At 39.7% G+C, this 23,005-nt stretch overlaps 6 protein-coding genes and 2 pseudogenes across 6 annotated transcripts; 3 read left to right on the top strand and 5 right to left on the bottom strand.

The window, feature by feature from the left end:
- Positions 1-9: 9 nt before the first annotated feature.
- LOC108822115 (ras-related protein RABA2b) lies at positions 10-1,237 on the bottom strand. Its single transcript, XM_018595135.2, has 3 exons — positions 1,103-1,237; positions 795-1,001; positions 10-720 (listed from the first exon to the last, which is right to left on the bottom strand). Exons 2-3 carry the CDS (start codon positions 957-959, stop codon positions 235-237), a joined length of 651 nt encoding a protein of 216 aa, XP_018450637.1. The 5' UTR covers positions 960-1,001; positions 1,103-1,237; the 3' UTR covers positions 10-234.
- Positions 1,238-1,865: 628 nt separating this feature from the next.
- Positions 1,866-5,624, top strand: LOC108822109 (neutral ceramidase 1-like; annotated as a pseudogene).
- Positions 5,625-5,817: 193 nt separating this feature from the next.
- Positions 5,818-8,307, top strand: LOC108822114 (zinc finger CCCH domain-containing protein 4). Its single transcript, XM_018595134.2, has 4 exons — positions 5,818-5,978; positions 6,298-6,567; positions 6,656-6,879; positions 7,348-8,307. Exons 1-4 carry the CDS (start codon positions 5,874-5,876, stop codon positions 8,183-8,185), a joined length of 1,437 nt encoding a protein of 478 aa, XP_018450636.1. The 5' UTR covers positions 5,818-5,873; the 3' UTR covers positions 8,186-8,307.
- A 305-nt stretch (positions 8,308-8,612) lies between these two features.
- On the bottom strand, positions 8,613-10,816 carry LOC108822113 (sugar transport protein 2-like; annotated as a pseudogene).
- Positions 10,817-11,723: 907 nt separating this feature from the next.
- LOC130498853 (uncharacterized) lies at positions 11,724-14,511 on the bottom strand. The gene is made up of 3 exons (XM_056992525.1): positions 13,070-14,511; positions 12,273-12,952; positions 11,724-12,175 (listed from the first exon to the last, which is right to left on the bottom strand). The coding sequence occupies exons 1-3, from the start codon at positions 14,370-14,372 to the stop codon at positions 11,801-11,803; spliced, it is 2,358 nt and encodes a 785-aa protein (XP_056848505.1). The 5' UTR covers positions 14,373-14,511; the 3' UTR covers positions 11,724-11,800.
- Positions 14,512-14,714: 203 nt separating this feature from the next.
- Positions 14,715-17,626, bottom strand: LOC130498852 (internal alternative NAD(P)H-ubiquinone oxidoreductase A1, mitochondrial). The gene is made up of 8 exons (XM_056992523.1): positions 16,905-17,626; positions 16,264-16,477; positions 16,029-16,189; positions 15,854-15,919; positions 15,613-15,776; positions 15,413-15,527; positions 15,137-15,316; positions 14,715-15,047 (listed from the first exon to the last, which is right to left on the bottom strand). Exons 1-8 carry the CDS (start codon positions 17,394-17,396, stop codon positions 14,895-14,897), a joined length of 1,545 nt encoding a protein of 514 aa, XP_056848503.1. The 5' UTR covers positions 17,397-17,626; the 3' UTR covers positions 14,715-14,894.
- An 857-nt stretch (positions 17,627-18,483) lies between these two features.
- LOC108821577 (protein PSY3) lies at positions 18,484-19,210 on the bottom strand. The gene is made up of 2 exons (XM_018594578.2): positions 18,990-19,210; positions 18,484-18,705 (listed from the first exon to the last, which is right to left on the bottom strand). Exons 1-2 carry the CDS (start codon positions 19,078-19,080, stop codon positions 18,578-18,580), a joined length of 219 nt encoding a protein of 72 aa, XP_018450080.1. The 5' UTR covers positions 19,081-19,210; the 3' UTR covers positions 18,484-18,577.
- A 735-nt stretch (positions 19,211-19,945) lies between these two features.
- On the top strand, positions 19,946-21,408 carry LOC108819355 (ran-binding protein 1 homolog a). The gene is made up of 4 exons (XM_018592370.2): positions 19,946-20,189; positions 20,322-20,473; positions 20,559-20,684; positions 20,928-21,408. Exons 1-4 carry the CDS (start codon positions 20,032-20,034, stop codon positions 21,161-21,163), a joined length of 672 nt encoding a protein of 223 aa, XP_018447872.1. The 5' UTR covers positions 19,946-20,031; the 3' UTR covers positions 21,164-21,408.
- The last annotated feature ends 1,597 nt before the right edge of the window (positions 21,409-23,005 follow it).

The following is a 23,005-nucleotide window of genomic DNA, read 5'->3' as shown; positions in this document are numbered from 1 at the left end:
CAAGAGCTATAATCATAATGAGATCCTTAATCAACACTAGCAAGACTTTTACATAGAACAACTAAGAAACAAACAAACAAAAAATATTTCCTTTTTTGTGGAATGGTGTGTGAATGAATGATCACAGTTTCAATACAGCTAATTAGCTAAATGAACTTCTTTCTTTAACATAAAACAAAAAAATCAAAAAGAGAGAAAAAGTCTTGTAACCAAACGTGTGATTTTGATTAGTCATTAGGTAGAACAGCATCCTTTCCTGTTAGTCCCAGACGAATCCGATATGTTAATAGCAGTCCCTTGCCCCGGAACAGGAAGACCCCCCGCAGCTTCCTGCGCGGCCAACGCTTTCTTGCTTATAATATGATAAATCTCCGACAATATCGTCTGAAACGCCTTCTCGATGTTACTCGCTTCCAAAGCCGACGTCTCGAGAAACGACAAACCTTCCTTCTCGGCCAGAGACCTACCGTCCTCGTCAGCAACGGATCTCAGGTGGTTCAGATCGGATTTGTTTCCCGCCATCATGATCACGATGTTGGAATCGGCGTGATCCCTTAGCTCGCGCAACCACCTGAGAGAGTTCTCGAAGGTCTGTCTCTTGGTGATGTCGTAGACGAGGAGAGCTCCGACGGCTCCTCTGTAGTAAGCGCTCGTGATGGCTCGGTAACGCTCTTGTCCCGCTGTGTCCCAGATCTGAGCCTTAACCGTTTTGCCTTCTACCTATATATATAGAGGAAGATTGTGTTTTCAGATCTAAGGGAGGAGAGAGATTATTTATTAATTCGAGATCTGACCTGTAGAGTTCGGGTGGCGAATTCGACGCCGATGGTGGATTTGGATTCGAGGCAGAACTCGTTTCTGGTGAATCGGGAGAGGATGTTGGATTTGCCGACGCCGGAGTCGCCGATGAGGACGATCTTGAACAAGTAGTCGTACTCGTTGTCTATTCGATTCGCCATTTGGGTCTCTCTCGCTCAGATCCTACCTAGCTTCTGATCAACCTATAATGCGGACATTTGGAGATTAAAGCGAATCGAAAGGAGAGCAAATCGGAACCCTGGCTAGAAGAATTTTGAAGGACGAGAGTTTATAGAATGTTTACCCTTTTAAAACAAAGCCGGGGGGGAGGATCGAGAATGGGTAGCTTGAACTGTTTTTTTCCCTTCGTTCTGTTTTGGTTTTCGTCTCTCTTCTTCTCTATACGTTTGCGAGTTTTGTGCTCTCACAAGGTGAAAACTGAAAAGTGAAAACACCCAATTTATAATTTTAAAGTTTTTTTTTAATTTAGATTTTTTTTTGTTTAACCAGGAAATAAACAAATAATCTCACTAATTTTCATCTTAGGTGGTTTTTAAGTTTTTTTTACTATTCTAGATGAATTTAATGTCATTCAAAATTTATAACCAATTACAAAATAATGTATTTTTATTGATTAAATTAGTTTTATTTAATATGATTTTTATGTAACCAACATAAAATGTATAAAAATCTATATTTTTCTAATATCTGTACAAAAATTTTAAACACTTTTAAAGCTTATTGTAAGAGTTGAAAGTTTATAGTTTAGAAAATGTATTAGTTTTTAATGTATTAAGGTTTATGGACTAATGAGCTATGGTCTGAGACATTTTTTTTATAAACTTCATGTAAGATTTGAGCCCAAATATTGATTCAACTCAAGATTTTAGCCCAAACCTTTTTTTATGTATTAGGTTATGGACTAGTAAGATATCGGGTAAACAGTAATAATTTTAAATTTCATGTAAGATTTGAGCCCACATTTCTGATTTAACCTGGCCCAAAACTTTATACAGAAGTCAATTGAGCCATCATCCTTGACAAGTTATAGCTTCTTCTAAAATAAAATAATAGAAAGAAAATAATATCTCCCACCAATTTCATTTGCTTTCCTTTGGACTGTCAGACTCGCTCTTCGTCTCTTTCTGCACCAAATACTTTTCTTCTTCATCTCTCTCCCGTTGCTTTTAGAAGAATCCCGCCCCGAGATCAGGTTAGATATTAGTCTCTCTTCTGCATATGTAGGATACAGTATCTTGCTGGTTTCTCCATGGTTTATCTCCGGTCAACCAGTTTAGAATCACATACATGTTTAAACCGATTTTGAGATTTCAATTGAATGTTCTTGGAACTGTTTTCTCAAATCTATTGTTATGTGATTGCATAATAATACAATAGTAACAGTGTCTTCTTTAATGAAAGTAGAAGGTAATACTCACTGGTTGAGGAACTTGATCACCATGACGAAGGAGATATATAATCTAGTCAGATTAAGGAGCAGTTTCCTCTACATATCGACACTTCTTTTGCTGCGAGTTCACTCACACTCTGAGTATCTGATTGGACTTGGAAGCTACGACATCACCGGCCCTGCCGCTGATGTTAACATGATGGGTTACGCTGACATGGAGCAAGTCGCATCTGGTATTCACTTCAGGCTCCGCGCTCGGACGTTCATCGTATCCGACCCACAAGGGAAGCGTGTTGTGTTCGTTAACATCGACGCTTGCATGGCTTCCCAAATTGTTACACTTAAAGTGATCGAGAGGCTCAAGGCAAGGTAACCGTTTCCTAGATTTTTGAATAGTAGTCGCTTAAGACTGTAATTAGATTAGATAAATATTAGGTGAAAATCATGTAAATATATTATACTTATTACTGTCTATACTATGATTAAGGTGGTGTAATAAAACTTTTTTTTTTTGCAGATATGGGGACTTATATACAGAAAAGAATGTTGCCATCAGTGGCATTCACACTCATGCTGGTCCTGGTGGATATCTTCAGTATGTTGTGTACATCGTTACATCGCTTGGGTTTGTTCGTCAGTCATTTGATGCCCTCGTTGATGGAATTGAGAATAGTATCATACTAGCTCATGAGAACCTCCGTCCTGGATCAATCTTTCTCAATAGTGGTAAGGACTGATGATGATGAATACTCTTCTCTTTGGCAATTTTTTTTCCTGTATTCTGATTGGTTATTGCTTGAAACTGCTACAACTTTTTTTCTGATATTCACAAATTAATAATAGTCATCCTGTTTTTTTCTTTTTTGTTGATTAATTTGTATTGACAAGTTTTTATCTTACTCTGTAGGTGAACTCTTGGATGCTGGGGTAAACAGGAGTCCAAGTGCATATCTGAACAATCCTTCTAAAGAAAGGAGTAAACACAAGTATGATACCGACAAAGAAATGACTCTCTTGAAGTTTGTGGATGATCAGTGGGGTCCAGTAGGTAGTTTCAACTGGTTTGCTACTCATGGAACTTCCATGAGCCGTACAAACTCTTTGATCAGTGGGGACAACAAGGGAGCCGCGGCAAGGCTTATGGAGGATTGGTTTGAACAACACAACACTGCTGAAAGGGAAGAGCTTGAGATACCTAGAAGAGTTTCAAGCATAATCGGGAATCATCAGGACATCCGTAAGACTTTATATAACAACTGGCACATTGTGTGTGTGTGTGTGTGTAAAGATTAGAAACAAGAGAAAAATGTTTTGAGTTTGTTTGGTCTGTTGACGCCAGATGAGGAGGAGCTGATGCTAGAGCTTGCATCTTACTTTGAGTCACAACTTGGTAGGCCTGCTACTAGAGTTTCGAGTTCGGCCAGGCGGGTGAGGAGTGCTATGAGGAAGGCGGATAAGCCTGGCTTTGTTTCTGCTTTCTGTCAAACAAACTGTGGTGATGTTAGCCCAAATGTGCTTGGAGCCTTTTGCCTTGACACTGGTCTTCCTTGTGATTTCAATCACAGTACTTGTGGTGGGAGAAATGAGCTGTGCTATGGGCGTGGACCAGGGTATACAAAAATTTAGATAGCTCAGACTTTTTATTGAGTTATCTTATTTTATCATGAACTGTTTTGATTTTATCGTTGTAGCTATCCTGATGAATTTGAGAGTACACGTATAATCGGTGAGAGGCAGTTAGAAAAGGCTTTGGATCTTTTCGATAAAGCATCTGAGCAGCTACAAGGGAAGGTTGATTACCGCCAGGTTTACGTTGACTTTTCACAGCTTAATGTGACGCTTACTAAAGAAGATGGAAGCTCGGAAGTTGTGAAAACATGTCCTGCGGCAATGGGCTTTGCTTTTGCTGCTGGGACCACAGATGGACCAGGAGCATTTGATTTTACACAAGGAGATGATAAGGTATAGTCAAAATGCCAATAAGTTAACATTGGTTCCGCTTTCCACGTTATAAGTCTTACCATTTGCATCAAATCAGGGGAACCCTTTCTGGAGGATGGTGAGAAACGTTCTTAAAACACCTCACAAGAAACAAAGGGATTGTCACTACCCAAAACCCATCTTGCTTATCTTGCTTGACACCGGAGAAATGACAAAGCCATATGCCTGGGCTGTAAGTAGTTTACAGTTGCTTGAGTATATTTTTAAGACCTTACTCTAACTTTGTCTCATTGGTCTCTTAGCCGTCAATTCTTTCATTGCAAATTCTACGTATTGGACAACTTTTCATCCTCAGCGTTCCTGGAGGTAGTGGAGGAATCTGCAGAATGTCACACTTCATAATAATGACTAATGTGATGTGATGTTTAATATACCTGACTGTCTCGCTTGTCAGAGTTCACAACTATGGCTGGAAGGCGTCTCCGAGATGCTGTCAAGACACAGCTTGAAAGTATCGGTGATAAAGAACTGGGCGGTGAGATTCACGTGGTGATAGCTGGGTTGGCTAATGGTTACTGACAGTATGTGACTCCCTTTGAGGAGTACCAAGTGCAAAGATATGAGGTAAAAAAAGCTTTATCACACTGGCTCCTTCTTGTTCCTCTTAATCTTGTATCTGCTGCAATTTTGTTAGGGAGCATCTACATTGTTTGGCCCACATACACTCAGTGGATACATTCAAGAGTTCAAGAAGCTCTCCAAATCTCTCGTCCTTGGTAGGTCTGTTCAACCAGGGCCTCAGCCGCCGGATCTCCTACACAAGCAGCTTAGCTTCCTTACACCAGTCGTGATGGACTCAACTCCCGCAGGAGACAGTTTTGGGGATGTAATCTCTGATGTCCCCAAAAACTTGTCACTGAAGAGAGGAACTGACCAGGTGGTGACTGTTGTGTTCCAGTCAGCTTGCCCTAGAAACGATCTAATGACAGAAGGTAAACCTTATCCCTTTATGTCTGCTTCTTAGTCATAGATAATTTCAAAATGAGTGACTTAATCAATGTATGTTTTGTTCATGGCAGGTACGTTTGCTCTGGTGGAGAGACTTGAGCGAGAGGACAAGGCTTGGACCCCAGTTTATGACGACGATGACCTATGTCTGAGGTTCAAGTGGTCGAGGCCTAAGAAGTTTAGCTCCCGGAGTCAAGCCACAATAGAATGGAGGATTCCTGAGTCTGCAACACCAGGGGTTTACAGGATCACCCATTTTGGTGCCTCAAAGAGTCTCTTTGGGTCAGTCCAGCATTTCACAGGGTCGTCTAGTGCTTTCGTTGTAACATAAACAAGTAGAAACTAAAGTAGACAGAAGAAGTATATTTGTATCATAAACTAGGCCCTACATATAAATGCACCTGTCTAGTGAACGTCTCTGTATTACACACAAATGTAGCAGGAATATCAAATGATGTTATACCAACACAGATTAACAGGAGCAACACAAATTCAATCGAATCTAATTCATTTGGTTCCCATGGCGGGAACCAAATGGTTTGATTTGTATTCTTAAAAAGTAAAAAGGTAATTTCGTAATTATTTACGAAGTTATGGGGTTATTTTGTAAATACATAAAAGACAATCACACTCGGGCTTTTTTGACCTATTATTATTAAGCACCGTCGTCCGCCGCTACCTTCTCTTCGTCGTTGCTCGAGATTGAAATCGAAACATGGCTCACAGGATACTGAGAGATCACGACGCCGATGGATGGGAACGCTCCGACTTCCCAATCGTCTGCGAATCTTGCCTCGGTGACAATCCCTACGTTCGAATGGTGATTCCTTCCTCTTATTCATTCTCTCTCTCTCTCTCTCTCTCTCTCGTCCTCGTTGATGATACTAGACTACTTAACCTAGTAAAATCTAGGTTTAGGGTTTAAGTAGCTATCATACTCGTCGGAGCTTTGGTTCAGATCCAGATTCGTCTAGTTACTTTTCGAATTATGATTATTGCTTTCTGATTAGCTAGGTTTAGGGTTTTTGTAGCTATCAAACTCTTCGGAGCTTTAGTTTTCAGATCCAGATTCGTCTAGTTGCGATTCGATTTTGATTTTTTTGCTGATTGAAGTGTTTGTTTGTTTGTTTGGTGTGTAGACCAAGGCGGAGTATGATAAGGAGTGTAAGATATGCACAAGGCCTTTCACTGTGTTTAGGTGGAGACCTGGGAGAGACGCTAGGTACAAGAAAACCGAGATTTGTCAGACTTGCTGCAAGCTGAAGAACGTGTGTCAAGTCTGCCTTCTGGATCTTGAGTATGGTCTTCCTGTTCAAGCTAGGGACACTGCCCTCAACATCACTACTCATGACTCTATCCCAAAGAGTGATGTCAACAGAGAGTACTTCGCTGAGGAGCATGACAGGAAGGTATGAATGAACCAACTCTCTCACATTAATGAATGAGTAAGTTAGTTTTTTTCTCAAGTGATTTTTTTTTGTTCTTTCTCTTGTGTAGACTAGAGCTGGACTGGATTATGAATCTTCGTTCGGGAAGATGCGTCCTAATGATACTATTCTAAAGCTTCAAAGGACAACACCGTACTATAAGAGGAACAGAGCGCATGTTTGTAGTTTCTACATCAGGGGCGAGTGTACTAGAGGTGAGGAATGTCCGTATCGGCATGAGATGCCTGAAACAGGAGAGCTTTCGCAGCAGAACATTAAAGACCGTTATTATGGGTAAGTTGTTTTTCATCTGTATGTATGACTTTGTTGATGTTTAGTACTTTAGCTGCGTTCACCGCTAATGAGATTTGTGAAATCTTGCATGTTTCTGCTATGGGTCTATTTTATCTTTTAACGGTTTCTACACTCGTTCTTTGGAAGCCACTGACATATATGAATTGTGATGTTCAGTTCTTGGGCTGAACTTGCTATGTTCTCGTAGTCTTGTGATGTATATAGTCTTTTCAAATTTTTGTTCTCTTAGAGCATCAACATTAGGGGTATCCCAATGGGTCTCTCATGAATCCTTCAAGTCTCTCACCAATGTTGATGCTCTTAATGTATTTGTCTTGACAGATATGAATTGAGATCTTTATTTCTTGGGATGAACTATGCTGTGTCGGCTATCATGCAGTCTCATTTATGCATGTCAAACAGTCGGTTTGAACTATTTTTAATCTTTTTTTGTTTACGTTTTCGCAGTGTTAATGATCCAGTTGCGATGAAGTTACTTGGAAAAGCTGGTGAGATGGGCACGTTAGAATCACCAGACGACGAAAGCATCAAAACGCTTTACGTCGGTGGACTTAACTCGAGAATCCTCGAGCAGGACTTACGAGACCAGTTCTACGCTTACGGAGAGATCGAGTCCATCAGAATCTTGGCCGAGAAAGCTTGTGCCTTTGTCACATACACAACCCGTGAAGGAGCAGAGAAGGCTGCGCAAGAGCTCTCCAACAGGCTAGTCGTCAATGGTCAGAGGCTAAAGCTCATGTGGGGAAGACCTCAGGCTCCCAGACCTGATCAAGATGGTTCGAACCAACAGGGCGGTGTGGCTCATAGTGGTTTGCTACCTCGAACCATTATATCTCAGCAACATAATCAACCGCCACCAATGCAGCAGTACTACATGCACCCACCACCACCCAACCAAGACAAACCTTATTACCCATCTATGGACCCACAGAGAATGGGTGCAGTCGTTTCAACCCAAGAAGCTGGTGGTTCAAGCACTGAGAGCAACGGACCTTCGTCTTCTTACATGATGCCTCCACACCAGCCGTACCCGCCAGCACCATATGGATACATGCCATCGCCCTACCAGCAGCAGTATCCTGGTCCTATGCACCACCACTATGCACCACCTCCAGCTGCTTACCAATCATACCCACAGCAACCTCGTCCTGAATCAAGGCCTGCACCATCGCCAAGCGCAGTCTCTGCTCCACCACCTGACAATGCACCTGCTGGATCTGGCGCACCTTCAGGATCCTCTCAGCAACCTCCTGCTGCTTCTACTACAACTGATTCATCTCAATAGAAGAATCCTTGCTTAAAATGTTCAGCAACGTTTATCTTTGCCATGCTCAAAAGATTTTTATACTCTGAATGAATCATTTTCAGCTGTTTTAGTTTAAACTTTGAAATATATTTGTTTCCTAAGTCGGTTCTTAATGAAAGTTATCAAATCTAAGTTTTAAAAAGTAAAAACAAGGAGCGCTTATACGATTTGATCCACTTCTCTTTGAAACAAGGAGCGTTTATGGTTCTTTTTGTGAATTGTTTATCAATGGTGACCAAATTTCTCTTTTTTATACATCTAGCTTGATACAGCCAATAATTTTTCAAGAGCTATGGAAGCAGTCAAAATGCAAACAAAGGTGGCAAGAAAGTTTCAGTCAAAAAAAATTAGCAACAAAGTTTGTGAAAAATGCTCAAAATACTAAGTAGCAACAAGAAGAAAAAGAAAAAAAATCAGTTCTGCTTAAAATACTTCCTCCAATGCCAATGCTTCTTCCAACGCTGTTCAGCCATGTCCTCAATAGGAACACCTTTAGTCTCTGGAAGAAAGAAGATGACAAATAGTCCCATGATCACGTTCATGGCTGCAAAGAAGAAGAACAAGGCTGATCTGAATCTGCATAGCGCCGACAAGAAGAACTGTCCGATAACGAATGTGCAAACCATGTTCATCGCCACTGCGCAGAAGTAACCTGCATTTCTCACTTCAAGAGGGTAGATCTCAGACGGAACAAGCCATCCCAATGGTCCCCAAGACCAAGCGAATCCGGACACGTAGACGCAGATGAGTATCAGTACAATAAGTGGCACGGCGCGACTCGTAATAGGTCCGACTAAGTGCAAGTGTTGTAAGAGAAGGGCTCCAATAGATATCTGAAAACAGAGCAAGCAAGAGTTAACTTGTTACTCAAGTAAACTTGTGGCGCAAGTAAAATTATGTTTCTTTCTTTTTTTACCTGTGTAGCGGTCATTTGAGTAGCTCCTTCAACCAAAAAGAACTTCCTACCGAGTCTATCAACCATGGCAACGGCTATGATCGTAGCGACAGCGTTCACACCGTTTGTAACAACGGTAGAGATCAGAGAAGCGTTGTTACCGCTCCCCATGGTCTGGAACAAGACAGGAGCGTAGAACATAACCACATTGATTCCAGTGAACTGCTGGAAGAACTGAAGCAGCGTTCCGCACACAAGCGGCGGCCTGTTCTCGAGGTTGGTGAAGAGTTCTTTGAAAGGGCTTTTCACTCTGTTCGAAACCTCCGTGGCGCGTTTGATGTCATTGAACTCGAGCTCAATGTCTGCGAGTCCTCTGATCTTCCTCAGGACTCTCTTCCCTTCTTCGTCTTTACCTCGCTCTATGAGGCTGGCTGGTGTCTCGTGGATGAAGAAGGATCCTATCAAGAGGATTAGGGCCGGAACAGCTGCACCACCGAGAGAGTATCTCCAGCCGTCTTTCATCGTGGACGTTAAGAAGTTCACGTAGCTTGCTCCTAGGATTCCGATGGTGATTAGAAACTGGAACATGAGGTTTAGTCGTCCTCTGATTCTAGCCGGTGCAATCTCTGAGATGAACAATGGAACGGTCTGCATATGGTATTGGCATACATATGTTAGAAACAAGAGCAGTCCAAGGACATAACAGCTAAACAAAACTCTAGATAGAACGGTCGGTCATTAGAATAGCCAAGAGAAACATTAACCCAAGACTGGTTTAAAAAATATAGACAGGCAAAATATATTAGCGCATGGTACCTAAAACTTTAAAATAATTTACATAAAAGAGGTATTTGCAACAAAAAAAATTATTAAAAGTTACTAAATTTTTTAAGCTCTTAAAAATCTCATGACTGGTTTTATATTGACCAAATCCTAAAATGTTCAAATTAATTTATTTTTTTGAAACACTTTTTTCTGAAACACTTCCAAATTAATATATATAATTTGCAACAAAAAAAATATATTAAAAAGTTACTAAATTCTTTAATCATTTACCAAGTTCTAAGATTTTCAAATTAATATATATATATATGATTATTTAAGTTTTTAAAATCTCAAAACCGGCTCTAGATGAAATGTGGATAGAAATTTTTGAGGATTATGACCTGGTTACCAAAACCAATGCCGCAGCCAAGGAGGATACGACCACCGATCAACATGCCGAGTTCTTGGGCAAAGAAGTTGAGGATAGCACCGCAGAGGAAGAAGGCGGAGGCTGACATGATTATAGGTTTTCTTCCGAACCTCCTGGATAAGTATGAGGCGGTCAAACTGGCGAAGATACCAGCTAAGTAGAGAGAAGAAGTGAACAACTGCAATAGCCTGGTCATCGAATTTGCAGTAGTTGTTTTCGTGTACTCTGTGTTTCTTCTCGTACACGTGATGGAAAAACTTTATCAAAAAAGTGTCCATACTCGTCACACCTCCTGCAGTTTATTAACCACACCCGTTAGACATGAACTAGTTAAACCCTAACCAAACAAACAAACCTGAGATTCCTATGTCATAACCAAACATGAGACCACCAACAGCAGCAATGATACTGCACATGACGACTTGAAAAGTCGTCTTTGCAGGAAAGGAAGCGCCTTCTTCAATATTCATCACACCCATAACCATTGTTTATCTCTTTTTCTCTAGCTCTTTGTTTTAGGTATGTGTATGAACAAATGATTAGTTGAAATGTTTCTTTTATAGTTGAGTTCGGAGTGTTTTGGATAAACTATGATTTTCCACATAATCCTTTTACCCGATTTTTTGGTTGACTTAAAACTACTTTAGATTAATACGGTGGATACATCTGCTTGGGTTTAAGAGTTAAAGAAATTTATATTTTTAGAGATGAGGGTTGATTGGTTCTAATACCGAGTTTCACTACAAAATATGAGTTTTTATAAAAATAATTTTGAACATGGATAAAAGTTTGTCCAGTTTACATCAGTTATCCACATGTTTTTACCATGCATCAATTATCCACATGTTTAAATATCCAAATAAATCAATGAAAAATTAATAAAGAACGAACAACAATTTAAACAACCACATAAAGTTGAGTTACAAAGAATTAAGTCAACCAGAAAAGGTCGGTTTGGATAACACACCTACATAATCGTGAGAGAACTAACTAACTAGGTCCACGTTTAAACCACCCCCAAAAAATTGTGACATTCCTCAAGTGGTTTTGCAGCTACAATTCTATTTCATCCTAGCAAACCAAGATCATTGTTTTGTGTTCCTTCTTGTAACAACTATTGCAAACGATATTAATATTTTTTTAAGAAAATAAAATAAAATATGATTAAGAAACTCTTAGGATGGATTAGAGGGACAATGACATGTGATATAATATAATCTTCTTCTGCAGTTTACTCACTTGACTCAAATTGTTCCTGCTTTAGAGAACACAGTTCATTCTTTTGTAAGAAAACATTTCAGTTCAAGTGCACATGAAAGCCTTTGAAACTGACTTCTACTGCTGATTCTGGACTATAGTTTGATGAAACACCAATTTTTAAATGCCAAAAGTATTTACAAAGAGATCATCACTTGTAGTTTTTGATAAACTTCAGGACAAATATTCAAGTAAAATGATAGGTTTTGTGATTATATTTTATGGACCAAAAAACTTTTATTTTGCTTTAGATAGCCTCTGTTTCTTCTATACTGTTCCTATCACCACCCAATTGACTCTGAGATGGTTCATGATCTGAAATCACAGCTCCCGGTTGACTACCTGATGCAAGTTCCAAATTCTCAGAGGTCAAATTCAAAGCCTGGCCTAATGGTAACGACATGTCTGGTAACACAGATGTTGGTGAAGTATCAGATTCATCAGATGTGACATGATTCACAACTGAAGCTTCTGGTTCCACTATCTCTTGCCTCTCTTCAGCTATTAGGCCGCCGTGGTCTTCGCTGTCTTGATTGGTTCTTCTCTCAGAGGGTCCAGGTTCATCTGACTCATAACTCATCTTCATCTCATCTACCAAATTTCGGAGATGTTCAGGTGGTTCCTGTCAAAAAACCATTGCAAGGAATACATTCAAATTCAATATTATAAAAAAAAAACAATTATATTAGTAAACTTGATAAGAACAAGAACTATCTAACCTCTAGTATAACTTCATTGGTGTGAGGAACTATGGCCTCTTCCTCAGATCTTCCATTGACATCTGTACCATCAGACATACCCTCAAATTGTTTGGCTGCGTCACTTTCTTGAGAACTCATATTGAAATCTTGATCAAGTTTCTCCACAGGTAACATTTGGGAATCTGCATCACTATCCACAATACTCTTCTCTTTAGCCTCAGTTTCCTCACCACTAAAGCATGTTTCCTTGCCTGTGTCTGACTCGTTTACAAAGAGTGTCTTCTCGTCATCAGAAGAATGATTCCAATCAGCGGTAGCGGGAGGTGATCCCACTTCAGAAAACTCAACCTGAAGATCAGATTCCCCAGATTTTGTCACCTTATGCCCTTTCACTGTGCTGTAACCAAAATGTTCCATGTATGTTTGCCTTTCTGGTGCTAATGAAGTCGAACGTGACACAGTTTTTCTAGGATTCAGACCCATTGCAGCATTTCCACCACGATAATGATCACCATTTGGTTTTACTACGAAAGCTCCAGAAGAATATACTTCATCTGAGACATTGGAATCTACTCTTTCTTGAGGAACAAGCAATGAATTTGAATCACTCAAAACGGTCTCTGTGATGTGTTCTGTCTCCATATCTTTTGTTTCCGATAGAAGTGGTTTATTCCCAACCAAACCATCATCATCTCTACCTACATGAACAAGGTAGACAAAGCTTTAATTAATTACACATCAACATTTGTCCTTCCTAAGCATATATGACTTTATAACAACTTGAGCAGAGAAACACAACAGGTCTAAGCATATACCTTGCTGTGGTCTAAGCCAACCATCAGTTGACTTTTTCCACTGTTCCAATCTCGAGTCAACCTGAGTTTCAGATGGCAAGACTTTGCGGCAAAAGCTCTCATGGTGGCAGAAGAAGCTCTCACTAGGGTTAGGGTTGTCTGCAGAGAACTCTTGATGAAAACTATCACCTGAGAGGTTAGGCTTCTCCTCTTGAGGATCATAAGGAAGATCAAACGGGTTCTTTGTTGGTAACATCACAGAAGGCGCAGACTCAGGAATTTGAAGTCCATCAATCATACAGTCTTCTTCATCATGATCCAAACCGAAGTAGTTTCTTCCAACACAAACAGGAGGAACCTCCATATCCATTAGGCTTCTCTCTGCTGCAAGTAAGACTTGTCTCCTCGTTCTTCTTCTAGTAATCAAATGCTCTAATCTCTTGTTACGTTCCATCTCAGAGTTACCTAGATCCATTAGATTCTTCTGATCATCGTCGGTCCAAGCTATGATCTTTTTGTCTTCAAGTAAAGTTTCTTCTTCTTCTCCTCCTTCTGATGATGATGATGATGATGATGATGATGAACACTCAACTTCAGTTTCACCACCTCCACTCGTTAGCCTCTCATATGGATGTAGAAAGGAAAAATTTCCAGTTGTGGAAGGAGTTTCCTTGTTTAGGTTAGGCTCAAAGCCGTATTCTTGCGACGCAAGAAAGGCTCCGTCTCTCTTTTCTTCGTTGGGGTTAGGCTCAAAGGAGAATTCTTGTGGGGCAAGAAAGGCTCCGTCTTTCTTTTCCTCGTCTAGGTTAGGCTCAAAGGAGAATTCTTGCAACGCAAGAAAGTCTCTGTCCTTGAATTTTTGAGGGTTGGGGAATTCGCCGTAGAGAGTGGTCAAAATGACTTGGTCTCTCTCATCCTCGCTAGCCTGAGAAGAGTCCCAATCTTTGCCAACCTCCTCAACTTCCCTTCTAGCGTTTCGTCTAACGCTTCGCTGGTGCTTCAAGTCAGCTCTCCTTGTAGTTCCTCCTCCTCTCTCAGAACCCTCGGGGGAAAACGGCGGTAACCCTTTAGAGGTACTGATGCTTTCGACCTTCGGAGGCTTGGATCTTAGATGGTTTCGAAGATAGAACGCGGAACATGCGATGAAGGGAGAGGAGCAGAGGATGAAATAGAAAAGCCGTGGAAGGAAAGTGTATAAGAGGAAGGTAGCAGAAGAAACACCAGAGATGACTGGGTATTTTCTAACGTATGTGTAAACATTTCTCGTGATGATTATGAGAATTTTCCAGACGAGAGTTCCGATATCTTTGGTATTGATTCCCATGTTTTCAATCAACGAGGAAAAAAAATCTAAAGCATTCTATGGCAGTTCAAAATGTAAACTGTTTTAGTCAATAAAAAAAAATCAAGAGATTAATGGAAGAAGCGCAAATGGATGAAGAGGAGAGGTCAAGTTACGTTTTGAAACAATAGCCACTCAAAAAAAAAAATAACAATTAGATTTTTCTAAGAGCCGTAGAGATTTTCTCCATATTTAGAAATCTCCCCTTCTCTTACTGTCTGACATGAACCGTCCTATGTCCTGCAGTTCTATACTACATATATATATATATGCATAATTATCATGTGGATCCAATCCCCCTATTGGGTGATTGATACCAGTAACTCAGTAAGTGAGTTTTAATTTATTTGCTTAGTCTCTGTACATAATGAAGTGATCTGAATGATCTCCTTGTTTTCAAATAGCCAACAACGTTTAAGCTGGTAAACAGTATGAGGACTTGTAAAGTAAACAAAGAGAGTGAGAGAGATAAGTAGGTAGCATTAGCAATGTGGAAGAGCTGGATCAGAGACGGCTAGTGTCACGGCCGAAAACGAAAGTGGTGATCCAGTTAATAAAGACGTAGAAACGGTTTCTCCAGCTGACGACTCGAGTCAGATACGCTGACCTCCATATGAAAAAGCTCAGAAAACCACCCATTGATATCCCTTTTCCTTGCTGCCCAAGAAAACTCCCCCCATAAAAGTTAGCTATCATTATCAATGTGTGTTTTAAAGTGAAAAGTTGTATGATCTCTGTTTATATACCTTGCTCTCACGGAGATCAACGAGAGCTTTGTATCTCCCAATAGTAGCCATACTTCCCAAGTGCTTGTACACAAACGGCTCTCCGAGTTCAGTGTCCTTTGCGCTCCAGGCTCTTCCTCCTCCAGCTTTCCCCATCACGTTCAGTAGATTCGCCAAGTACTTGCCTTCTCTCTCAGCCACCTTCATTAACCATATAGACTTCGCTAATTACGAGTAAAATGAAAAAAAAAAAATATGAGTAAAATGGAATTTTTATTACAACAACGTTTCAGAGACCTGTGCAAGAGCGGGAAGTGTTGACTTCCCTGTGCTCTCAAGATATCCACTACAGTCACCAATTGCAAACACGTCTTGTACAGAAGGCACACGCATCCACTCATCAATTCCAATCCTATAGAAACAAAACCGTCCAAGATCTATAAAAGACAAGAGATTCTTGGAAGGAACATAACAAGATTGCTGTGGTATATACTGACCTTCCACCTGGATCTTTTGGAAGATCGAGAGACCTTACAAATGAAGATGGACCAACACCAGTTGACCAGACTAAGAGACCGTAAGGAACTTCGGTTCCATCGTCAAGTATTAGCCTTTGAGGCTTCACTTCTTTCACAATCCCACGTACTAGCTTCACTCCAGACTGGTGTCAAAAAAAAACACTAACACATTCTCAACATTGTTACAAATAAAACCAAATTAAAGTTAGCATTTTATAACCTTGTTTAGCTGCTTGATTGCATATTGTCTGAGCCCATCGTCAAAAGAAGAAAGTATATCCCTTGCCTTTTAAGAAAAAAAACAGTACTAGTCAAAATCACATTTTAAATATAATGAACTTAGATTTATATCATTTAGTCATAAACAAAAACATCATTTAGTCATAAACAAAAACCTCGATTAAAGTAACACGGATGTCATCTTTGACATGAGCATATCTCTGACGAACATCTTTCATGATGAAATCACTCAACTCACCACTAAACTCTACACCAGTGGGACCACCTCCAACCACAACGCAATGCAACAACCTCTTCTTCTCCTCCACACCAAGGCCTAAGATCGAAGTTGCACGTTATGAGTTTTAGTTTAGTGTATGAAGAAGAATTTGTGTTGTTGTTGTTTGTTACCTGGAACTTCAGAGAGCATGAGGTTAAGAAGAAGCTTTCTACGTATCTCCTGAGCGTGGTGAACCTCACGGAGGAAGATGGCGTTTTCCAAAACGCCGTTAATCCCAAATGTGGATGCCTCTGCACCACAAGCTAGTACAAGTTTGTCATAAGCGATCTTGAACTTCCATGGCTTCACTGTGCTTAACGCATCAGTTACTGTCTCACAATGCACCTGTTTGTAACCAAGTGCAAGAATCAGACATGAGTATATGACCACGGTTCTAAAAATCTGTCTAAGTGACGCATAGCCTCGTCTAGACAGCAAATCGGTACTAGCCGAAACGACTTTCATAAAATTTGGATTATATGATTCAAATGTTTAAAGCAATCTAAATTAGTTTAAATCTGTTAAATTAAGTAATAATGATAGTAAAAATCTACAATTTTTCTAATTTATTTTATTTTATACATTTAATTTTGATAATTCATTAAAATTATAAAACAAAAAAAAAACAAAAAACTGAAATATATTCTGTAAAATATATGTAAAATGATATTTATATTCCGAATAATCTGTTTAGTTGATGACTACGTCTATCGATTTTTAAATATTGTATATGACACAACACAAAGTCAAAACGACACATAAAGACAATTACCTCATGGTTTTGGGAATCAAGTCTTGAGCAATTAGCGAGGAAGTAATAAGAACCAGGTTCACGTGAAATAGCCGGTTGGATACGAGAAATTGGTTCTGCAACGGACCTAAACTCAAGCGTACCCACGCAAGTAGAAGCCAAGAGAGGAGTGAAGACCATGTGGTTCCTAGGAGAGACGCAAACAACGTCGTAAATGCTCGTATCGATTCCCTTCATAAGACGACAACCTGCCCAACCCGACCCTAGAACCAGCAGTCTCGGCTTCTCTCCTTCTTTGGTCGGAGCCAAACCTTCGTAACGATGTTGTTGTTGTTGTTTCTCAAACCCATTAACGACCTCCGTTGCTTGAACCGTCTCGCTCTGTTGTTGCTGCTGATGTTGCAGAGCCGTGCAGAAACGAGATGAGAGAGTGTAGGATTCGTGGTTTCTGAACAAGTTTCCGACAGAAGAAGTTGTCCGAGAGATCCTTACGAGGTTCTTGATCCAAGACATGATTCTTTTGGTTGAATTCCCGAAAATTCAAGAATGATACAAAAACGTTACTTCTAAGCAAGCAACAGACCTAAGTTGCTGGAGAAACGAACACTCTTGTTAAACGAACGAGCCGCCTTGGTACTGTATCATCATCACTTGTATGCGTCTGAGAAAAACCTACGTGCCAGATTTGGAAATGACAGCTGGCACTATCCTTCTTCCTATCAAAAATAAATTGCAAATTTTTAGTATTTGGTAATATATGATTGCTGCTACGATATATATATATATATATATAAACGAAAATGTTACGAGCGTACACGATGCCATGTTGCTGTGTAGATATGGATGGAGTTCAAATCAAAGAACTGGGAAAGATAATTATAAATAAGTGACTGGTGTTGAAAATTCTATACATATAAAAAAAATAAACGTTAGTACTAAACAAAAGTTGGAAGGAGGGAAGTGACGATAACAAACATGTGATTCTCTAAGACTTGTGTGGGGCGCAAGAAAAGGACATCGGAGATTCGGAATAAACGTTCACTGTGATAGGAGGTGGCGGATTTAGAGAGCAGCAGCCCATACTCATCGTTGATAATTTGTGGCCCATGAGCTCATTCGAGGACCTCTGTTTGTTTTGGGTTTTATGAATTAACACATTAACCCAAGAGGAGCGTTGCCAATCAACTTTATAAAGAAAGATCCTAAAACAAAGACGCCAAAGAAGAGTATTAACAAAGCTTACATGAGATTTACCATGCTACTCAGGGTGGTACAACATAGAATTGACAGTTGTACTTGTAGAGACACTTATGTGGTTTTTTAGAGTAGTGTTTATATTGACAGTTCTAGAGGCATAATAAATTAACCGAAAAGCTTATCACACAAAATTAAAATGTTAAATTACCACATTGATCAGATCTTTCAAGAGATACAAGTGTCCATATCTGCTTATTACTAGTACATATTATTCTCTGAGAGATTTATTTGTTCAAATATATAAAGAGATGAACGTGATAAGAGAAATGATAAACTTAAAATATATATATATAGATTTATTTGTTCAAATATATAAAGAGATGAACGTGATAAGAGAAATGAGTAAACTTAAATATATATATTTATATATATATCCCAAAACATAATCTCGTTATTTTTTTCTTAACAATAGGAACAAAAAAAACAATTTGTATTATTCATCCTCTCCGACCTCCACCGTGCCTCCCACCAGGTGGGTTGTGTCTGCCGTTGGCCGATGGCTCGTCGTAGTCATTGGTGCTCACCATCATCAATGATCTTCCTCTCACCACCATCTTTTCATTTTCTGCTATGCATGCAATTCAAATATATATTAAGAAGCTATATAACTTACAACCCACAGATGAATAATATTATTACGAAAGACTTATCTCTTTTTCTTTTTTTGTAAAAGGCTTACTAAAAGACTATATATCCCCTTCTACTCGCATATATCAAGAATTAATCAACTAATTGAATGAATACGAGATAGATCTAAACCCATTTTATTTAGGTTACGATAACAAATCTTAGTTATTCTCTTTCTTGTATATATGTGGATGAGATGATGAGCTAAACTGTTCTAATCACCTGAAAACGAAAAACCGAGTCGAGCCGTAGAGACGATTGAAAGTGCAAAGAAGATGCATAAACAAAGCCTAATCGCAGAACAATAACCCATCGTCTCTAGTTTCTCCTTTTCCTCCTCTTTCTCTATCTCTCTTCACTTTTCTTGTTTTTTTGTTTGACTTATCTCTTTGGAGAGATCAACTCGACAAAAACAACTCGTATTATTAACGAGTTAGTTTGGCTATAAAATGAAAGATGGAAGCACAGAACATGTTTTGGATGTCCAAACAACCGCTGATATATATAACACATTATTGGATGTATGAGTTGACTATTTTGCAGACAAATTGTGGATTTCACACTGTTAAGTTAAACAGTTAACTCAGAAGCAAAGCGAACATGTGTTTATTTTGCATGGGGCGTTGACTTACGTGCACCGTCCGTTACAGAAAAATGTCAACGTTCAAAAGTTTTGGCCAAAAGAGGATTTTGGGGGTTTCTCACTTTATAAAAAGAAGATTTTCTGACGATCATGTGGGTTCTTACTGTAATCACTGATATCTTTTTTTTTGTCGACGTTCAGAACCTTAGAGGTATTGCGTATTCTTTTAAGTTTAAAGTTGACATTAACAATACAACTTTAAGACAAAAAAACAATAGTAATTTAACAGTAGAACTATCTAACAGTTTTTCTTTAAAAATAATACTTGTACATGTGTATCCTCTTCAATTTTAAAACTAAAACTAATAACTTTAGTGTGAAATAATTTAAGATGAACATGATAATTATTTTAGGAGACTTGAATGTATTCAGTTTAAAAAATGACTTCAATGTATTCTGCCAAAGTATAACGGGGCCTTATATGGGCTAGATAATTATAACGGGCCCTTATATGGGCTAGATAATTTATTCATAAGAAATCGGCCCATTAAAAGCTAAATGCGCCGTATAACTGTGCTTTCCCATGTTGTAAAAAACCCTCCCAAATTCTCTCACACGCCGCAACCGTAGCGAACAATCGAATAGACGAAGAAAAAAAAAACTCGATCCGTTAGATACACTATGGCGACGACCAACGAGCCCGAGCACGAGCACAGAGACGCGGAAGAAGCTGGAGCTAACGAGGACGAGGACACCGGAGCTCAGGTCGCTCCGATCGTTAGGCTTGAGGAGGTCGCCGTCACTACCGGCGAGGAAGACGAAGACGCCGTCCTCGATCTGTAAGTGGTAGTTTTTAATTTAAGCCTCGAACTAGATTTGTTGATCTAGGCAGTCAACAACCAGATCTAATCGAGTTTCCTAGGGTTTATGGACTTTTGAGATTGAAATTTTTTGGTTTGTGAAATGTTAAGGAAATCGAAGCTGTATCGGTTCGATAAGGAGGCGAATCAGTGGAAGGAGAGAGGTGGTGGTACTGTGAAGCTGTTGAAGCATAAGAGCACTGGGAAGATTCGTCTCGTCATGAGGCAATCGAAAACTCTCAAGATCTGTGCTAATCACTTCGGTAAAAATTTATCTCCGTTTTAGGTTTTACTTTTACAGTTTCCCTTTTGGATCTGTATTTTTAAGTTACTGTTTTTTTTTTACAGTTAAACAGGGGATGAGTGTCCAGGAACACGTTGGAAATGAAAAGTCTTGTGTGTGGCACGCACGTGACTTTGCTGATGGTGAACTCAAGGATGAGCTTTTCTGCATCCGTTTCGCTTCTATTGAGAGTGAGTTTGTTTATTTACGCTTGCTTCCACTGTGTATTTAACCTTGGTAGTAACAGGAGTTGTCTATGGCTGCTAGATAACATTAGATTAGAAAGAGGCAATGATATTGAGGTGATTAGGCATGTGTTCAGACTGCAACTAATTTGATATGTCGTGTAAACCGAGAAGTTCAGTTGTTTCTGTGCTGATAATTCAATTAAGCAAGAAGTTTTTTGTAATGAAGTCTTGTTATATCCTTGTCAGACTGCAAAGCATTTATGCAGAAGTTCAATGAAGTTGCTGAATCTGAAGTAGAGAAAGAAGAGAGCAAAGATGCCTCTGACACGGCTGGTCTTCTCGAGAAGCTGAGCGTGGAAGAAACAGAAACAGAGGAGAAACCTGTGGAGAAGGAGAAGACTGAAGCAGAGGAGAAGAAGAAAAGCGAGCCAGAGAAAGCTGTTGAAGTAAAGAAAACCGAAGAGGCTAGTCCCTCGACTTAAGTTGCATCAACTTTTAAAGCTCCCAAATCTTGGCGAGTTATTTATTGCTATATATCTAGTGTTGGATGCATCTCTCTCGAGTCTACTATTGTCCGGTCACCTTTCTATCTACACATGTTTTGTCGAGTCAGATCGCTTGGGGTCGGGTTTTGCAGTGTCGTTTTTGGGTCTATAGTTTTTGAGTCTGAAAGTGTCGGTGGAATGATATGAAAGATTTATTTATAAAGTACGTTGGATTCATTGTTTCAAGTTTCTTATGGATCGTTTTTTAGATGGTCTTGTTGTGGGGGATAGAGATGATGTTCGTTCATTAACAAGAGTCGGGAACTACAAAATTCATGTTTTCTAATATATGTTATTCCTGACGAGTAAAAGTTCACTAAGAAATTGACAAGTAAAGATATCAAAGCCACTTGCCTTCATTATTGATCTACCCAAAATGGTCTCAGTGTTCACACGGAATCAACAACCACCATGAATCAGCACGTACATTATGATCTTGCCTTCGCTATGATCTATACCCAAAATGGTCTCAGTGTTCACACGAAATCAACAACCACCATGAATCAGAACGTACATTTTTGCTATGATACAAATTTACAAAATACCAAAAAACGAATTTAGATAGGTAAGATACATATCAACACTAGTTTAAAGTGGTTAACACATCATCACTTGACCCAAAAACGTATTAGACTATTCTAAGTCAAACAGTCAACCACTTGTGCCGCGTTTATTCCTCATATTGTTTTAAGAATTTAAATCGAATTTGATTATATAAAAGCATAGAGTGAGTAAGACACAAACAAAATAAAAATAAAAAAATGAGTATGAGAAGAACACAGTTGGTTCTATACATTTTTTTTTTTTTTTTTTTTTTTTTTTTTTAAATAGATATATTAATTGAACAACCCGAAACGGGAATTACAAGATTCGATTACAAGGATGATTTGAACAAAAGTTCTCGAGGCAATCTATTACTAAAACGAGCTTCGTCCACCCACTAAACCCGGCACATTCCGCTCATCCGTTTTTCAATTTTCTCGAGAATCGGTTGCCGTTCTCAACCTTCGACGATGACTTTGGATAGGTGAGGTTCTCCTTGTTGCCAAGGATGCCGGGACTATCCTTGTCGTCTTTGGAGTAGCTAGTTTCCGATGATCGCCTCAAACCTTTATAACCGTCTCCTTCGATGAACGCACAAATGCTATAGAAGGATGGGAAGGAACACAAACCTTTGAAAATCGCTCCCGCCCGACTGCACTGCCTCCTACCGCACAAACTGACCAGGGAGAGGAGACCAAAGTCTTCAAACCCAAGACAAATAAAGACAAAGCGGGTACGGACCGATTGCCATGAATGGAAACCTGAACGCTGCTACAAAACCTGCAAAAGCTAATGCGATGTAACACTGCCATGATCGAAAACGATACACGGCCTCGGGATATGTCACAAAGCCGGAAGATCCACCGAGGATACAAAGACTCCTCAGACAGAAGAAGCCAATAGAAGCCTCGTCAACCGCCTTCTCCAAGAACAGGAGATAGGAAAGCTTTATCTTGTGAGAAGGAAGGCTCGGTGGCACGAACCCACCACACCAATACGAACACGAGCAACACCACCAGAGAGAAACGTCGACATAACTCTCCTTGGTTACAGGAACCACTCACCGGGAAGAGGAAGGAGATCCAGAAGGAGTAAGCAAAACCGCATCTGAGAGGCCATAGACGACCACCTTCGATATTGCAGCGCTGCCTCTACCACACGCCAACACTGCGGGCTCCGACACACGCCAGAAACCGGAGCTAAGCGAGCCTCTGAGTTAAAGGGAACCTCCAGAGT

This window comes from Raphanus sativus, chromosome 8 (assembly GCF_000801105.2).
Source record: "Raphanus sativus cultivar WK10039 chromosome 8, ASM80110v3, whole genome shotgun sequence".
Classification (NCBI taxonomy): Eukaryota; Viridiplantae; Streptophyta; class Magnoliopsida; order Brassicales; family Brassicaceae; genus Raphanus; species Raphanus sativus.
The sequence above is the reverse complement of the archived record's forward strand: the minus strand, read 5'-3'. Positions and strand labels throughout refer to the sequence as shown.

What these genes read in the sequence shown, in the direction of transcription:
- LOC108822115 (XM_018595135.2), bottom strand. Translation starts at nt 959, where the DNA reads ATGGCGAATCGAATAGACAACGAGTACGACTACTTGTTCAAGATCGTC. An exon ending in TCGCCACCCGAACTCTACAG is followed by an intron (nt 721 to 794) that starts GTCAGATCTCGA and finishes CTATATATATAG; the next exon opens with GTAGAAGGCAAAACGGTTAA.
- LOC108822114 (XM_018595134.2), top strand. Translation starts at nt 5,874, where the DNA reads ATGGCTCACAGGATACTGAGAGATCACGACGCCGATGGATGGGAACGC. An exon ending in CTGAGGAGCATGACAGGAAG is followed by an intron (nt 6,568 to 6,655) that starts GTATGAATGAAC and finishes TCTCTTGTGTAG; the next exon opens with ACTAGAGCTGGACTGGATTA. An exon ending in ATTAAAGACCGTTATTATGG is followed by an intron (nt 6,880 to 7,347) that starts GTAAGTTGTTTT and finishes ACGTTTTCGCAG; the next exon opens with TGTTAATGATCCAGTTGCGA.
- LOC130498853 (XM_056992525.1), bottom strand. Translation starts at nt 14,372, where the DNA reads ATGGGAATCAATACCAAAGATATCGGAACTCTCGTCTGGAAAATTCTC. An exon ending in TTGGCTTAGACCACAGCAAG is followed by an intron (nt 12,953 to 13,069) that starts GTATATGCTTAG and finishes TTGTTCATGTAG; the next exon opens with GTAGAGATGATGATGGTTTG. An exon ending in CCAATGAAGTTATACTAGAG is followed by an intron (nt 12,176 to 12,272) that starts GTTAGATAGTTC and finishes GTTTTTTGACAG; the next exon opens with GAACCACCTGAACATCTCCG.
- LOC130498852 (XM_056992523.1), bottom strand. Translation starts at nt 17,396, where the DNA reads ATGTCTTGGATCAAGAACCTCGTAAGGATCTCTCGGACAACTTCTTCT. An exon ending in TCCGTGTTACTTTAATCGAG is followed by an intron (nt 15,920 to 16,028) that starts GTTTTTGTTTAT and finishes TTTTCTTAAAAG; the next exon opens with GCAAGGGATATACTTTCTTC. An exon ending in CACTTCCCGCTCTTGCACAG is followed by an intron (nt 15,317 to 15,412) that starts GTCTCTGAAACG and finishes TGGTTAATGAAG; the next exon opens with GTGGCTGAGAGAGAAGGCAA.
- LOC108821577 (XM_018594578.2), bottom strand. Translation starts at nt 19,080, where the DNA reads ATGGGTTATTGTTCTGCGATTAGGCTTTGTTTATGCATCTTCTTTGCA. An exon ending in ACTCGGTTTTTCGTTTTCAG is followed by an intron (nt 18,706 to 18,989) that starts GTGATTAGAACA and finishes CATGCATAGCAG; the next exon opens with AAAATGAAAAGATGGTGGTG.
- LOC108819355 (XM_018592370.2), top strand. Translation starts at nt 20,032, where the DNA reads ATGGCGACGACCAACGAGCCCGAGCACGAGCACAGAGACGCGGAAGAA. An exon ending in GATCTGTGCTAATCACTTCG is followed by an intron (nt 20,474 to 20,558) that starts GTAAAAATTTAT and finishes TTTTTTTTACAG; the next exon opens with TTAAACAGGGGATGAGTGTC. An exon ending in CCGTTTCGCTTCTATTGAGA is followed by an intron (nt 20,685 to 20,927) that starts GTGAGTTTGTTT and finishes TATCCTTGTCAG; the next exon opens with ACTGCAAAGCATTTATGCAG.